The sequence below is a fragment of the Perognathus longimembris genome, chromosome 1, assembly GCF_023159225.1.
Source record: "Perognathus longimembris pacificus isolate PPM17 chromosome 1, ASM2315922v1, whole genome shotgun sequence".
NCBI lineage: Eukaryota > Metazoa > Chordata > Mammalia > Rodentia > Heteromyidae > Perognathus > Perognathus longimembris.
Window position 1 is genome coordinate 84330804 of NC_063161.1, and position 15345 is coordinate 84346148.

The 15345-nt window shown below is 39.3% G+C and overlaps 1 protein-coding gene across 1 annotated transcript; it reads right to left on the reverse strand.

The window, feature by feature from the left end:
* Window positions 1-9917: 9917 nt before the first annotated feature.
* On the reverse strand, window positions 9918-10646 carry LOC125355287 (dnaJ homolog subfamily C member 9-like). Its single transcript, XM_048351560.1, has one exon. The coding sequence runs from the start codon at window positions 10629-10631 to the stop codon at window positions 9921-9923; it is 711 nt and encodes a 236-aa protein (XP_048207517.1). The 5' UTR covers window positions 10632-10646; the 3' UTR covers window positions 9918-9920.
* Between the last annotated feature and the right edge of the window lie 4699 nt (window positions 10647-15345).

A 15345-nucleotide genomic window follows, 5' to 3' on the forward strand; every position in this document is an offset into this window, starting at 1 on the left:
AAGACTTGACAGTTTTTGGAGCCCAGAGTTACTCTGTGCGCACTCACACTTGAGTGTGTGTATTCACAAGCATTTGTGTGTGTAAAAGTCTTAAGTTAGCAGAGACAGGTACAACTGTAAGCACATGATTTGATTTTCATTGGTGCCTTGTCAAAAGAAAGTTCTCTCTTTTCAAAGAATTATATTTCACCAGAATTATCATTATAATAAGCTGGGCACAAGTAGCTTACACCCATAATCCTAGCTACTCAGGAGGCTGAGATCTGAGGATTGCAGTTCAAAGTCAGCCAGGGCAAGAAATTCTGTGAGAGTTTTATCTCCAATTAATTACCACTCCCACCCTGTCCATCCAAACCTGGATGTAAACGTATGGATCATGGTAAAGTGTTACCCTTGAGCCAAAAAGGTCAAAGACAATGCTCAGGCCCTGAGTTCAAGCCCTAGGCATGAGACACACACACACACACATACACACACACATACACATTACACTACATATATAATTCAAATTTCTATCTTTAAAAATTTGTGCCACTAGAGTTTTCTATGTTAAAATGGCCATTCATGGTAGCAAATGCCTGTAATCCCAACAATGCAGGAAGCAGAGGCAGGAGGATAGCAATCCAGGGTGGAAAAGGTATTACTCTGTCTGAAAAAATAAACTAAAAAGCAAAATGTGGCTCAAGTTGTAGATACTATAATAAGGTCAAGCCCAATATTGGCAAAACAAAAAGGAAAAGAAAAGGAAGAGAGAAAAGAAAAGGAATGACTTTTGTTAATCTTTTTTTTTTTTTTTTTTTTTTTTTTTTTTTTTTTTTGTTATAGGGCTTGAACTCAGGATCTGGGCACTGTCCCTGAGCTCTTTTGCTCAAGGCTAGAACTCTATCACTTTGAGCCACAGCTCCCTACCAGTTTTAGAATGGTTAATTGGAAATAAAAATCTCATGGGCACTTTTCTGCCCAGACTGGCTTCAAACCACCATCCTCCAATCTCAGCCTCCTGCGTAACTAGAATTACAGGTATGAGCCACTCGTTCCTGGCTTGTTAATCTTTCATATGCTTCTGGAAATTTCAGCTCACCTTAATTCAAACCAGTGCTCTCTACTGAGGTGGTATCATCTGTACTTATTGAATTCTGTGTTATAATTCTGGACCCATTCTAATGTAACATTCTCAGCACTCTTTTCCTAGATTTTCTCCTGTCTGTCATACTCAATACTTCTTTCTTTCTTAGTGTACCTCTCCTCTCTGACTTTGCCCAGGGAATTGCTCCTTGTCTTTAAGATCTTCTTCATATCTCATTTTTAAAAAATTACAAAACTTACCCTGCCTCTTATCAAAAGTAGCATTCTCATGTTGCACGTTAGTGATAGGCTGTCATTTTGAATGATAGTTCTCATTGACCCCTATGAACACATGTGGTGAAGCAGCTTCTAATCTTTCCACTGAACATGTTGCCTTCTCACCGCCTGATAATAAAGTTATATTGAAACAGAAAGGCAGGAAAGGCAAGTATCAATACTGTATCTGCATTTAAAGGTATATTAGACAACAATGCTTTTTCTGTTCATCACACACAGGCATTGAAAGGCATTACTTTGTTCTTGTTTTGATAAAGATCAAGTTAATTAACTACAAGCCTTATTTTATACTACAATTGTTTTGAAATGTCTTAGGACAAATTAAATAAATAATAAAAGAGCCAAATATATTTTAAGAGCATAAAGATTAACAGATTTCTTACATTTATTATATTTGGTTACTGGCTAATATTTATCTAATGTTAATAATGAGGGCTTAAATAAAAGCTTATGGCAAGTGGTTTGGAGCTGGAGGATCTCTAGAATGATCAGAGACCCTGTTTCTTTTTCTTGTTGCTTTCTATGTTACTCAAATGACTTTATGATCTAAAATGGCTGCTGTTTTCCCAGCTATCCTGGTCTGAGGCTATCCTTGGGCAAAAATGTGATACTGTTATAAAAAACAATAACGAATGCATAAAAGGATTGTGGTGTTGTTCAAACAGTAGACTGCCTGTCTAGAAAATGTGAGGCTCTTAGTCCAAACCGTAGTATTATCAACAAGTCAACAATAACTAAATAAACTAACAAGAAGTCTAAGTTTAATCAGTAGAATACAAATCCCTGTGACACTTTACATTTGTGTTTGCTTACTATTTTAAAAATTAATAGAATTTATTTTTAGAGCAAGTTTAGGTTTATTGAAGAATTGAACCAATAACAAAGATTTCTATACCGTATGCTACCATTCTTGCTGCTTTCCCTTGTTATTAATATCTTGTTTTGGTGTGGTACATTAGTTAACATTTGGCAAAGCAGTGCTGGCATGTGATTGTTAATGGAAGCCCATATTTCGTATCAAGGCTCACCATGTTACATAGTTTGATGGTTTTGACAAGTGAAAGATGGCATGTATCTACTATTACAGTGCCAGATGGAATAGTTTTGATGACCTAAAAGTCTCCTAGGCTTTACCTTTTTGCTTTACCTGTTCATCCCAATCAGCCACTGACATTGTCAATGACTTTGGCAGCCACTAACACTGAGCTTTTTTTTTTTTTTTTTGCCAGTCCTGGGACCTGGGCTCAGGGCCTGAGCACTGTCCCTGGCTTCTTTTTGCTCAAGGCTAACACTCTGCCACTTGAGTCACAACGCCCCTTCTGCCCATTTTCTGTATATGTGGTGCTGGGGAATTGAACCCAGGGCCTCATGTATACGATTTGCCACTAGGCCATATCCCCAGCCCCAACACTAAGCTATTTTATCTCAAAGTGAACATGGAGACATTTATCTCAACCAATGGTACCCAGCCATTGAGTCTCACGACCTACTTTCTGGTTGAGCTCTTTATCTTCCAAATAGCTAAGATTACCGGCTTGAGATGATTGATTTTTAATCATTAACTAACATTCCATTGTATGGTTATAGCACAGGTTACTTATTTATTGACATGTTGAAGGAGTTTTTAAATTTACTTTTTGGTTATCTTCTTCAGAATAAAATGGTTGTTTTACCACTGCTTTCTATAACTAACATATTCTTTAGTTATTAAAGGGTAAATGGCTCTTTAATTTATTTCATTTTCAATGTGTTCAATTTTATAAAGATTTTCTTAGGTGTTATTGACAATTTTTCAGTAATGTTCTACTTTGAATGCCACCTTTAATTTATCATGCTTTTATATTATCTGTCAGGCTCTTTTACAATACACCATTTCACTCTGCCCAACCTCTCAACTTTTCCATTTTTTTCCTCCTTCAGGGGCCACATTACATTAATTTCTTTGGTTTTCATGAGGATATTTGAACATTATCTTCAACTGATGTGGAGGCTAATGTTCTGAAATTTTTTCCTCATTCACCTTGTTTCATTCTGTTGTTTCTTTTACTTTACATTTGTTTTGGTCCTGGGATTTGAACTCAGGGCCCAGGCTTTGTCCTTGAACTTCTTTTCTCAAAGCTAGGTCGCAATCACTTGAGCCACAGCTCCACTTCTGGAGTTTTCTGTGGTTTAACTGGGGATAAGAGTTGCATGGTCTTTCCTGCCTGGGCTGGCTTTGAACTGCAATCTTCATTTCTTAGCCTCCTGAGTACCCATTAGCCAAGGGTACCTGGTTTTCTTTCTATGTTTTTAAGGTTTATTTATATGAACTCCATACATTAGCTCACTTTTGATTGCTAGAAGTTTCCTGGTCCAGATTTTCTTAGAAGAAAAGAGAAGGATAAGCTGGGATAAACTAGCACATCAGGAAATTTTGCTAAACTGTCTTTGAGGACTTTACCACGATCCCTATGCTGGGGTGGTATGATTTTTTTCCCCCTCTTAGGGTGAGTCACAAGTATTGGCTGGGAATTTGAATTTTACTTACCTTTGAGAAACAGAGGCTGCAGTTCCACATGCCACCAAGATTTATTCTAAATCTTGCTTTGCTGGCAAAATATTTTGTATGAAAATAATTTCGCTACCCCTCAGTGGGAAGCTCACTCTGATGGTTCATACACCTTCTTCTTTTTCCTCCAATCAAGCACCTAAATTTACCCTTTTGTGGGACTTCTGCCTGACGAATTCCTTGGGAGCTCAACATTTGCAAGCTCATGTTTCTTTTCTTGTCCTTTTGTTTCTGTCCCTTCCCCATGCACATTTTCTAGTGTCTTCAGTAGCTATAAACTTCTTCATAGATTGTGGTTCAAAGATAGACGTATTCTTAAATTTTCTTGTTATTTTAGAGTAGAAGAGGAAATAGAGACTTCTATTGTGTGCACTATCTTAAATAAGAAGTTAACATATTATTGTTGATGAAAAACGATAGGTCAGGTTTGCCAGCCATCAATCTGCATTACTGCATAGATTCACTTGCATCAGCAATTAAGACACCTGATGTATATCCTTTTTCCTTCTACTTTAAAACTTGAATTTTCTCAAATCTAGTACATTACAAAAAGCTAAAGCCTTAAGTATGTCTAATGCCTAAATCAGAAAAGTCCCCAGACTGCCGATGCAAATTTTGTTTTACTTTCTCTGTCTTATTAAATTTCTGGCTTTATATCAGGATTTAAAATTAAATATATAAGCAATATTTTTTAAGTTTACCCACATAGAAATAAATCGTTAGATTAAAGCCTATGTTTTACCTAAATAATAAAGACTAATTGATGTATGCCACTGATATTACCTGGAGTTCCAGTTAAAGCATTGACCTGAAAATAAGTGACTTGAAATTTCTATCTTTGAACCATCCAGGATCTAGGGAACTGATTTGAATAGTGCCCATTTTATAACAGATTCTGGATGTTTATCAACATTGTCACATGATCAATTCATGGTTGTCACCTTGCTTAAGCTGATCAACCTACTATGTACGTGCAGTGTTGTAATTACATTTCCTTCTGACAAAGACACGTTAAGTGTGGCTGCAAAATGGCAATCCCTTTCAGCTTTCATTAATTCAATATAAATCCAAACCTTGCAGATTCAGCAAAATTGTCTCCAGTGGCTTAATTGAAATTGCTGGACAAGAACATTGATTATGCTTCACTCAGGTAAAGACTGAACGTAGTAACTGCAACAACAGAGATTGCATTTGAAGGTCAGTGAGTGGTGGTCTGGAAAGGGAGCAAGATATTAAAGTATACACAATAGAATGCATTGTTATTTGGTGTCTGGGAAGCCTCCAGCAACACAGTATCAACTGACCTTGAAATTTCATACTTTCTGGACTCATAGCATTTGTGTTTGTATTTTAGAGAGATCCAGTGATATTTTAAAGGGAACTTAATATAGCCCAGGTTCCTCTCTGGCAAGTCTATACTATACATAGTGTAATTTATTTGTGAGTCTGTGATACTATGGAAACTTAGGATTTTTTTTTTTTTGCCAGTCCTGGGGCTTGAACTCAGGGCCTAAGTACTGTCCCTGGCTTCTTTTTGCTCAAGGCTAGCACTCTACCTCTTGAGCCACGGCGCCACTTCTGGCTTTTTGTGCATATGTGGTGCTGAGGAATCAAACCCAGGGCTTCATGTATGCTAGGCAGGCACTCCACTACTAGGCCAGATTCCCAGCTTGAAACTTAGGATCTTTCTAAATGTTGGATGAATTGTAAATAAAGGGTAAGATCACTCCTTGTCCTTCCCTTTATTGCAAATCTCTTCTTAATTGGCTGTTTGGCTCCAGTCTTCCATTCTGGGCACTGTCCACTAAATGCTGTATTCTTCCCAGTATAAGCGAAGCAATCTCACAATCAATCCTTGTCTGAGCATCCAATCCTACCCATCACAAAGTTCAAATACACCCATTTAAACTCACTTTCAGTACTAAGTTTAAGTACCAAAGCAGTGTTTTGGTTCCTTCAGGAGGAAAGAAACCATCAGCTGTTTGAAATTCAAGAGTCTAACTTGAGCAGATAGGGAATTGTCATGTTGTTTATGGTATGGTCTTTCCTCTGCCAAAAAAAAAAAAAAAATCAGTTAGGGAGGGGTACCCTGAGCCTGCAGCAATATAAAATCAGTCCATAAATGGGAAGATGAAGACTAAAAGCATCGGATTACAAATCTCATGGAAACATCTTAGTAGGCAGATACATCTCTTTGTAGAGTTGGAAAATGAGTCTTAAAAAAAAAAATCTCCTTTCTGCTCTACATTAACGCTGATCTCAGGAGCTCATTGCTGCATCTGTTGCAGCAGATGACCATATAATCAGAGTTCCCTGTGCTTGAGCAATGGAAAAGACAAGTGGAGATTAAGGTCCTTGCCCCTCCTCAGCTCCAGGATAATGCCACATGTTTACAATCCATCCTCTGGGGGCTGGCTTATGCTAGCTCCTTTTTCTTTGGCTATGACTTCAAAAAGTCAAGTTCTTATTACAATCCTCTGATTTAAAATTAAATTCTAATCGCATCTTCTCCGGGAATACCTAAGAGGCACTGTTTATCCCCAGCCAAATCATCTGTTCCCCCAAATCACCCATTCCTGGAAACGTTACTGTTCCTAATAACCAAATGCGTATTTTCATTTCATCTTTTCCTTTTACTTCCATTTCACATGTGTTCTTGCATGTCAGTGAGTTTCCACAAGTGTCTGTCATTATATCAGTGGATAAAGAATGGAGATGGGGCGATTCTAATTTAAAAGTCTTTTATTCACATAATTCTGGGTTTGGAAAGTGGGTTTGGGGACAGTGCCAGTAAATATGTTTGTGTGTGTGTGTGTGTGTGTGTGTGTGTCTTATCTCTGTATGTGTGTCTCTGTATATGTTTCTATGTGTTTTGTGTTTGTGTGTCTGTGTATCTGAATGTATTATCTTTGTGTGTGTCTTAATTATATATGTATTTATATACACATGTGTGTCTGTGGTTCATCTGTATGTATATATGTGTGTGTGTCTGAATGGGTGTGTGTATGCAGTATATGTTGAATGAGTTATATCTATCTGTGGATATCTGTGTGTGTGTGTGTGTGTGTGTGTGTGTGTGTGTGTGTTAACAAGTGTCTCCTATTTCTTATTTTTCCCCATGTTACCAAAGCTGGATCAGGCAAGAGGAGTAGGAGTGGGAAGGGGAAGTTTCTCTAAGTGCTTTTGGAGTGCAAAGGTCAGCATAGGACAGCCACATGGACAGAGGGTGCCACAAAACCACTTCTTTCTCCTTCTCCACCATGGGAAGTTGAAGGACTCTTTCAGGATGATAGAATCCAAGGGCAAGACTGCAGCTTCCTCTGGGGAACTTCTATAAACTGTGAAAACACACATGCCTATTTTGTAGTGCTTTACAGCAGCTGGTCCTTTGGTGTTGATTCTGTTTTTTTTTTTTTTTCTGACTCCTGTTTTATATCCTGCAAATAATAACAGACATTTCTCTTTTCTCTCCCTCACAGTAAGTCACTGGTGGAGACAAGAAACACCTCTATCCTGCTTTTCAAAGCTCATTCTTCCCAACTGCAGGGACCATTTGATTTCTTTTATATTTCTGGCCTTTCATTTTCTGGATGGTGCATCTGATGAAACCCAGTGAGCAGGTGTTTGAATGTGGTTGAAAAGCCCCGCAATGCCTCCCCACCGTGTGGGATGGTCCCCTCCTGAGGTGGCCACTGTCTGTGGGACTGGTACCTGAGTTGTTCTCCCAACTGAGAGGATGGTCATATGACCAGCTAGTACTTTTAGTTCTGGTCTCTTTTTAACTAACCACACAATAGTGTGATCTCTGGCCAGGGTCCATGACCAAGGATGGCATTTCCCTGTGTAGATTTCCCTGCCAGAGACATTTGCTCTGAACTGTTGGAACAGAACAAGCACTATGACCAGCTTTCATATTATAATCAGATTAGCTAGGCATAAGCTTCAGGACTGAGGGCATGGCTTTGCTTGCTTAGCATGCTGAAGACCATGGGTTAAAGCCCGAAAAACAAAAAAACAAAAACCAAAGCAGACATAAGCTTTAGCAAACATGTGTGGGATTTGGGGGTAGACTGAACAACTTAGTCCAGACATTCTCTGCTTCTACTAGTTGCCAAGTTCTTCATCCCATCTGCTCCTCTAATAGCCCCTTTGTTGTTGGCTCAGCCATTCTACTGTCCCTGCCACAAGCCTTAGAAAAATCCAGAAATCAATGACAATGACCAATGATTACAAGACATTTTCTTTGTCTTGAAAAACAAATCAAGCCAGGTACCAGTGGTTCATACCTGTAATCCCAGCTACTCAGGAGGCTAAGATCTGAGGACCATGATTTGAAACCAACCAGGCAGGAAAGTCTGTGAGACTATTATCTCCAATTAACCAGCAAAAAGTAGGAAATGGAGCAGTGGCTCAAACGGAAAAGCTACCAGCCTTGAGTGAAAATGCTAAGGGACATCGCTCTGGCCTTGAGTTCAAACCCAGTACCAGAACAAAAATAAATAAATAAATAAATAAATAAATAAATAAATAAATAAATAAATAAAAACAAATCAAACTAACAATTAATATCAGTAATGATAAGTATTTACTATCAGCTTAAAAACAGGACTTCTTGTGAGAACCAAGATAAACTATCTCCCGTCCTTAGGTTTCAGGGTTTAAAAATTTATTTATTTATTTGCCAGTGGCTAGTTTTATAGGTTTATATTTTCATATTTGGGAAGAAAAAGGTAATTAGAATTACAGTGGCAGTGATATTCATTCATAAAACACAGAGTGAAGAAATGGATGTTGACATGTCTGGTGACTGGAGTCCAGACTAGAAAGATGATATAATAATGTCTTCCCAGATCTTTGCTCTTTGCAAAAAGTAAACATGAGATTTATACCATTTCCTCTGATTTCTTCTCTTTTATTTCCCCCTCCTCTTCTTTAAATTGAGGAGGTTTTTCAACCCAAGATAGCTATGAAAAGCATTGTGAAAGTTGGATTGGGTGAGAAAGAATCTGGGAGAAGAGATTATTCTCAAAAGACACAAAAATATGGACAATTTAAGCAAGTCTGTGGATCAGAAAAATTATGGAAAGTACCAGAGAAGTTACTCATTCACCATAAATGGGGTACAGTGGAATATACTTATAATTCCAGCACTTGGAAAGCTGAGGTGGAAGAACGTAAAATTCAAAGTTACCTTTGTAGTAAGTCCTTGTCTCAAAAACAAAAAATAAAAAATAAAAACCAAAAGAATAAAGCTACAATAAAAAGAATCTACAATTAGCTAACCTAATTGATCCCACTCTGCCATATGAGGAATATTCTATCAGTTGAGGAGCCTTGGCTTTGAGAAGCGAGGGGATAGCAGAAGTTGGATTGGAATCAAAGATCTACCCTTCATTGACCTGGACTTTGCATAGACCTGGACTTGTTCTACTCTTCACTTGGCTATTCGTAGGGACCCTGAGATCCTGGATAAGTCATTTGAATCCAGCAGAATTTCACAGGAATGTAGAAGGAAAGAAGATAAACACCATGGCCTAGAACTAGATAAATACAGCATTTCCAGCTTCCTCTTTATAATTCATTTTTTAAATATTTTACTTGTTTATTAATCATATATGTCTTACAAAAATGTGACAAGTAATCTGAACACCCGTTTCTCCTATACTAAAAGGATAGAGTAGAGCACCTGTTCTAATGGATGTACACATCACTGAAAGCAAAGAGTTCCCTGGGCACAAGGCCCAGGAAGTAAGTGCTGTGGGGAAGGATATTTCCTTCCATCTTTCAATACACTCCTTCATGAGGACCTCATAGTGTGCCAAATTAATCCTAAGAAATACTAAAATCAGGTTCTGCTTGGCTTAGTTCTGAATTTGGGTAGCAAAGATAATTTCAAATCTTGACTGGACCTCGTCTATCATATCCATGAATACCTATGATCTTTAAAGAGAAAATATTCCATTACTTCTTTTCTTCCTCCTTTGGAAGGTTTGCAGTATTTTGCTTCCATCTAAGCCAGAAAATTGTCCATTTCTTTTTGCCGATCCATTTGTCTGTTCTGAATGACTGCTTTCAAATTATCTATTCCTTCTTCAAGCCCTAGTTCTTTTCTGCTCTTTTCTGCTTCTTTAGCCTCTTCCTCAGCCCTCCTCTTCCTGGCATTCATCTTTTGTTTTGATTCTTTGACAAAGGCTTTATAGGAGGGGATCTCTCCTGCATCGCTAGCTTGCTGAATGATGTTTCTGGCCCTGGATTCTTCTGTGTACTGCACACAAAGCACGTACTCCATGATCTGATCCATGTCTCCCTTGAAGTCCAGATAGGCCTGTTTAATATCAGCCAGCTCTTCTTCGGAACCTTTGTAAGTCTTCTCGAATGCTTGAATGTCCTCTAGAGATATCTTTTTAAAAAGCAACCTCCAATATGCCTCCCAGTTGCGGTCCTGACTGAGCCTGGCTGAGTCCTCCTCCACGGCTCCCTGCTCATCGTACACGGCTCTCTGCTCCTTGTCGCTGAGAACGGTGTAGACTCTCCCCAAGATCTGGAAACGGCGGATGGCGTCCTCCTTGCGGCTCTCGTCCACCCGGTCGGGATGCACCTGCAGGGACACCTTGTGATAACCGCGCCGGACCTCTCCGTCCGACGCCTCACGCCGCACGCCCAGCACTCGGTAAAGGTCGGCGGAACCAAACACCTGTTCACACAGCTCCAGCAGTCCCATGCTGGGAAGGGGCTGCCTCGGCCCAGCCGGCCAGTTGCAGCTGTACGAGCCCTAGTCCACTCCACTGCGTTTTCCCGCTCTTTATAATTTATTTATTGTCCTTTTCTTTCTTTTCTTTGTCCCTTTTCTTATCTTCTGGGGCTTGAACTCAGGGCATCACACGCTCACTTGCATTTTTGCTCACGACTGGTGCTCTACCACTTGAGCAATACCTCAACTTAGAACGTTTTTGTTCTGGTTAATTGAAGGTCAGAGTCTTACAGATTTTCCTGCCCAGGCTGGCTTCAAATCACGATCCTCAGATCTCAGTCTGCCAAGGAGTTAGGATTGCAGGTGTGAGCCCTGGATGCCGGGCCCTGGAATAGTTTTGATGAGAGAGTGGGATGAGAGTGAGAGCACAGCACCGCAATGTGCATGATGGGGTGGTGAGGGTAGAGGAGAGACACAAAGAAAGAAGGGAAGGAAAAGGAAATGGAAGGTATGAATATTGACATCTAGGGTCAGGGGCACTGGGAAACTGGTGATATGCTCATTTTTGTTGGTGAGTGGGAAGTTGTGGGAGAGGCCTACTAGAAGAGCATTGTAATAGAGAGGATTATAATAAGGGTAGTTTAAAATAGAAAACAAAACCCCAAAATAATTGGTGAGAAACTATTCTTTAAATGTTGTTTAGAACTGTAGTTTTGTTGGAATATTGAGGGTACAGAGTGTACAGAGCACTGGGCACTGGTGGCTCATGCCTATAAACCTAGCTAGTCAAGAGGCTGAGATCTGATACTCACAGCTTGAAACCAACTCCTGGGCATGAAAGTCTGTGCAACTTTTATCTCCAATTAACCACCAAAAAGCCAGAAGTAGAGATATGAATCAAGAGGTAGAGCATCGGGGCTGGGGATATAGCCTAGTGGCAAGAGTGCCTGCCTCAGATACACGAGGCCCTAGGTTCGATTCCCCAGCACCACATATACAGAAAACGGCCAGAAGCGGCGCTGTGGCTCAAGTGGCAGAGTGCTAGCCTTGAGCGGGAAGAAGCCAGGGACAGTGCTCAGGCCCTGAGTCCAAGGCCCAGGACTGGCCAAAAAAAAAAAAAAAAAAAAAAAGAGGTAGAGCATCGACCTTGATTGAAAAAGTTAAAGGACTGTGCATAGGCCTTGAGTTTAAGCCCTACTACAGGCACCAAAACAAACAAACAAAAACCAACAAACACAAAACCAATCAAATAAAAAAAAATTAGGAAAGTTCACAGACTAGCAGCATTCAATAGAGAGATAATATGAGCCAAACATACAATTTCAATTCTAGTAGCTACACATTAAAAATGTAAACAGAATAGGTGAGAGATTAATTTTAATAACATATTGAATTGAAAACAATTCATCTAAAAGGTCATCTCAGCATGTCATCAATGAGGAACATCTTCAAGAGATATTGTACAGTTATCTTTCCTATACAGTGTCTTTCAAATGCAGTGTGCATTTTGTAGCTCAGCCCATCTTGGCTTGGACTCACTTCCTTGGTGGTTGATGGCTGTGGCACTGTAAACCACACTAGTACAGTGTAGTTGACTACTGTGAACTGTCATGTAGTTTTGTCCAGCTTCCTTCTGTATCATCCTCTTTTTCTTCTTTATTTAATAAGCTTCAGGAAATGTATATTTTAATAGGAAATTTCAAAGTAGATAGCAACATAGCAAACATTTTCACTTCCTTTTGTCAGAGGCCTACATGTAGTTGAAAGGAAAGAAGGAAAGGTTTATGGAATTGGGATCCTAAGGAAAGAAAGGGATTAATAGTTACTCCTGAAGGGTAAAGATGCAAGAAAATAGTTTTTATAAAAGTAAGGACAGTCAGTAGTGCCTTTTATCCAGGAGATATGCATGATAGAGTCAGTAACAAAGGAAAGGAAAATGGAAATCTTCCTCTTGTTTTATCAATTAGAGATGAACACTGTAGCTTTTTTTTGTACATGTTTAGGAGAAAAAACAAATCTGAAACTGATAGAACAACATGCATTTAGGGTGGGCCCGGTTAGAACCTGCTACAGTGAGGGCAGCCAGCATTGTGGGTTGAGTGAAATTCTTTAAAACCAGACCTGTGACAAAAGGTAGTGGGAGCCTTACGCACATGATAGGAAAGAAGCTTATGTTGGACCATTGGACAAATCTGATGCTACCTATTCCCATGGGGAGGAGCCCTAAAAGAAGACTGAACAATAAAGGGCATTGACTTTTGTTTCTTCTCTCTCTAAGACATGAACTTAACCAGTTTCCTGGAATTAAAAAAAATACTAGAAAAAAAAAACAGAACAAGACGAAAAACAAACATGCCAATAACCAGACAAATCATTAGGTACCTCAGAAACCATTAGGGCTTCTGGAAGGGCATGGTAAGTGCAGAGTCTGCATCCAATTTGTGCTGTCATCTTGGGATGGGAAGAACACTTGGAATGACAAGTTAGATTGAAAAGCCGTTAAAAGCCAGAAAAAAACCCCAACAACAACGATGAGTGTCTAATCCATCAATAGAAAACTGTCAGTCCGTCCCCTATATCTTTACAAGACTTGGCTTCATGGTTAATTCAAGCAAAACTTTTGAGTGTTCAACCAACTCTTCATTGCAAGGAAAACAAACCATTTGGAGCATAGGAGTCATAAGAAAAATAAATTACTTTGCTTTAGTATTTGTAATGAATAAATCTGGATAATATAATTTATTTATTTTGGAGAATATGACATAGGAACAATGGCCTACTGTACATCCATAGATGTGAAAAAAATGTCTGGTGAATTTGGAGGTGAAACTCCCTTGGTTCATATGCTGACCTTCAATGACCTTGTTCTAGCCATTCATTCCCTAGCAATGTTAAAGGTGCCTCTATCCTATCTACCATCTTGCCATCTAAAACAGCCCTCATCAGTTTAGTAATGAGGAATTTGTCTCTGAGTTGGTGGTTTCCTAGGCCAAGAGAGCTGTCTGTCTCTTGAAGCCAGGGCTTCCCTTCTCCATGCTGAGATCTGGGAACCACCATGCAGATTAAAAGGCAGCTGGAAGTTACATTAATGTTACATTCAGGGAAAGCCTCAGTGAAACATGTAATGTGTAGGAGCCATTGTGGTGTTCTGTAATTCTAGGCTTGAATGCTGTTGGAGCTCTGCTGTCATGCCATAAAATAAACTGTAAGCCAGCCTTGGGAGACAGATCTCCACTGACTGTGCACAACTTCTTAGGAATGAGAACTTTTGAGATTTGGGGAAATACTTCTTGCTGAGCCGTTTCAACTGCTTTCTTCTCCATTTATCTCAAGGCAGCCTGGGCCATGTAGCTGAGGAACATTTAAACCCTCAGAAATGAGGCCAGCTCTATCAAGCTTGCAGCAGCTCTGCTCCATTTATCCCCTTCTCCTTCCTACTGCTGGGAATCCTAGCTCCTTTCATTGCAGCCATATTGGAGAAGGCTTAAAAAGACTCACACAGCTGCTGCTGCAAAGATAGCCACAGTTCGTGGAAATCCAAGTCAAAAAAGCTCACAGTGTGAGGTTGAGAAAAACATTGGCAAGGGACTCAGAACCTTGGCTCTGACTTTATTCTGCCATCTTGACGACCTTGGGTAAGTCTCCTCACTCTTCAGGAATTCAGAAACACTGGCAGGATGGTTTCAAAACTGAGCCCTGGACAGTCTTCTTAAGGTGTTGCTAGGAACTTAAAACAAGGGCAGGAAGAGGAAGCTTCTAGAATCTTCTATCCCTTATCATACAAGAAAGTTCACTTTTATCTGTCAATTGTTATTACATTCCAGAATTGCCTCCCCTTCTTTCCATTTCATTTAAAGAAAAATTTCAAGGCTTTAATATTTCCCAAAATGTTTATAGTGCTTTTCTGGAAGGGTAGAGCAACCCCCACATATCAAATTCTGATTTTGTTGTTTCCTCAGTGTCTGTTAGCTTTTAGACATTTTGAGAAGTGTTCTGTTGATGGCTGGTGTAGTAGGATCCTTATTGACTTTTACGTTCTTCTGTGGAGCCTTTTAGAGACTGTAAAGAGACATTTAATGACTTTTTGTTATTTTTTTCTGGAGAGATAGAGTATCAGACCATGCCAACTCCCTAATGGTTGGGATATGCAACTAGAAACAAGAACCTGGCTCTTGTCATGTCCATTATCATGACCTTAAACACAACATTCACTGTTTCAGGAGATATGATAAAGCACTTGTGATATGGATTCGGACTGCTAGGGATCAAATCCCAACTCCACCACTTAAGAGCTATAGGTTTTTGAAGAAGTTATTTTATTGTTGTGTTTCAATTTTAAAATGATATAGTAATTTTGCTTCCTGACCCCTTGAAAAGTTATGAAACTTTAATAAGTTAAATTATTTTAAATGTTTAGGAGGGAACTTGACACAAATGACATTCCCAATTAAAAGTAGGTTGGCTTATTTAAAAAAAATTATACTTGTGTGTAAGAAAGGGCTGGATTGGTTGCCAGTTCAGTACTTTGTATATCTTTGGGTTCACTATTGTGCCCCAGGGGCCTGGTAACGGAACTGCTACATAGTAGGGGCTTATTACCTGCTCACCAACTGATTAAATGACAACAACTATCTTTCTCCTTAAAGAAAGTGTAGAGAACTTATTTATAGATATTTATTATGAAGAAATTTTACCCCATATAATTAAAAATATGCAGAGCATTCGGAATTGATTAGGGCTATAG

Bases quoted from the DNA above. Each gene is read 5' to 3' on its own strand.
- LOC125355287 (XM_048351560.1), bottom strand. From the start codon at position 10,631: ATGGGACTGCTGGAGCTGTGTGAACAGGTGTTTGGTTCCGCCGACCTT.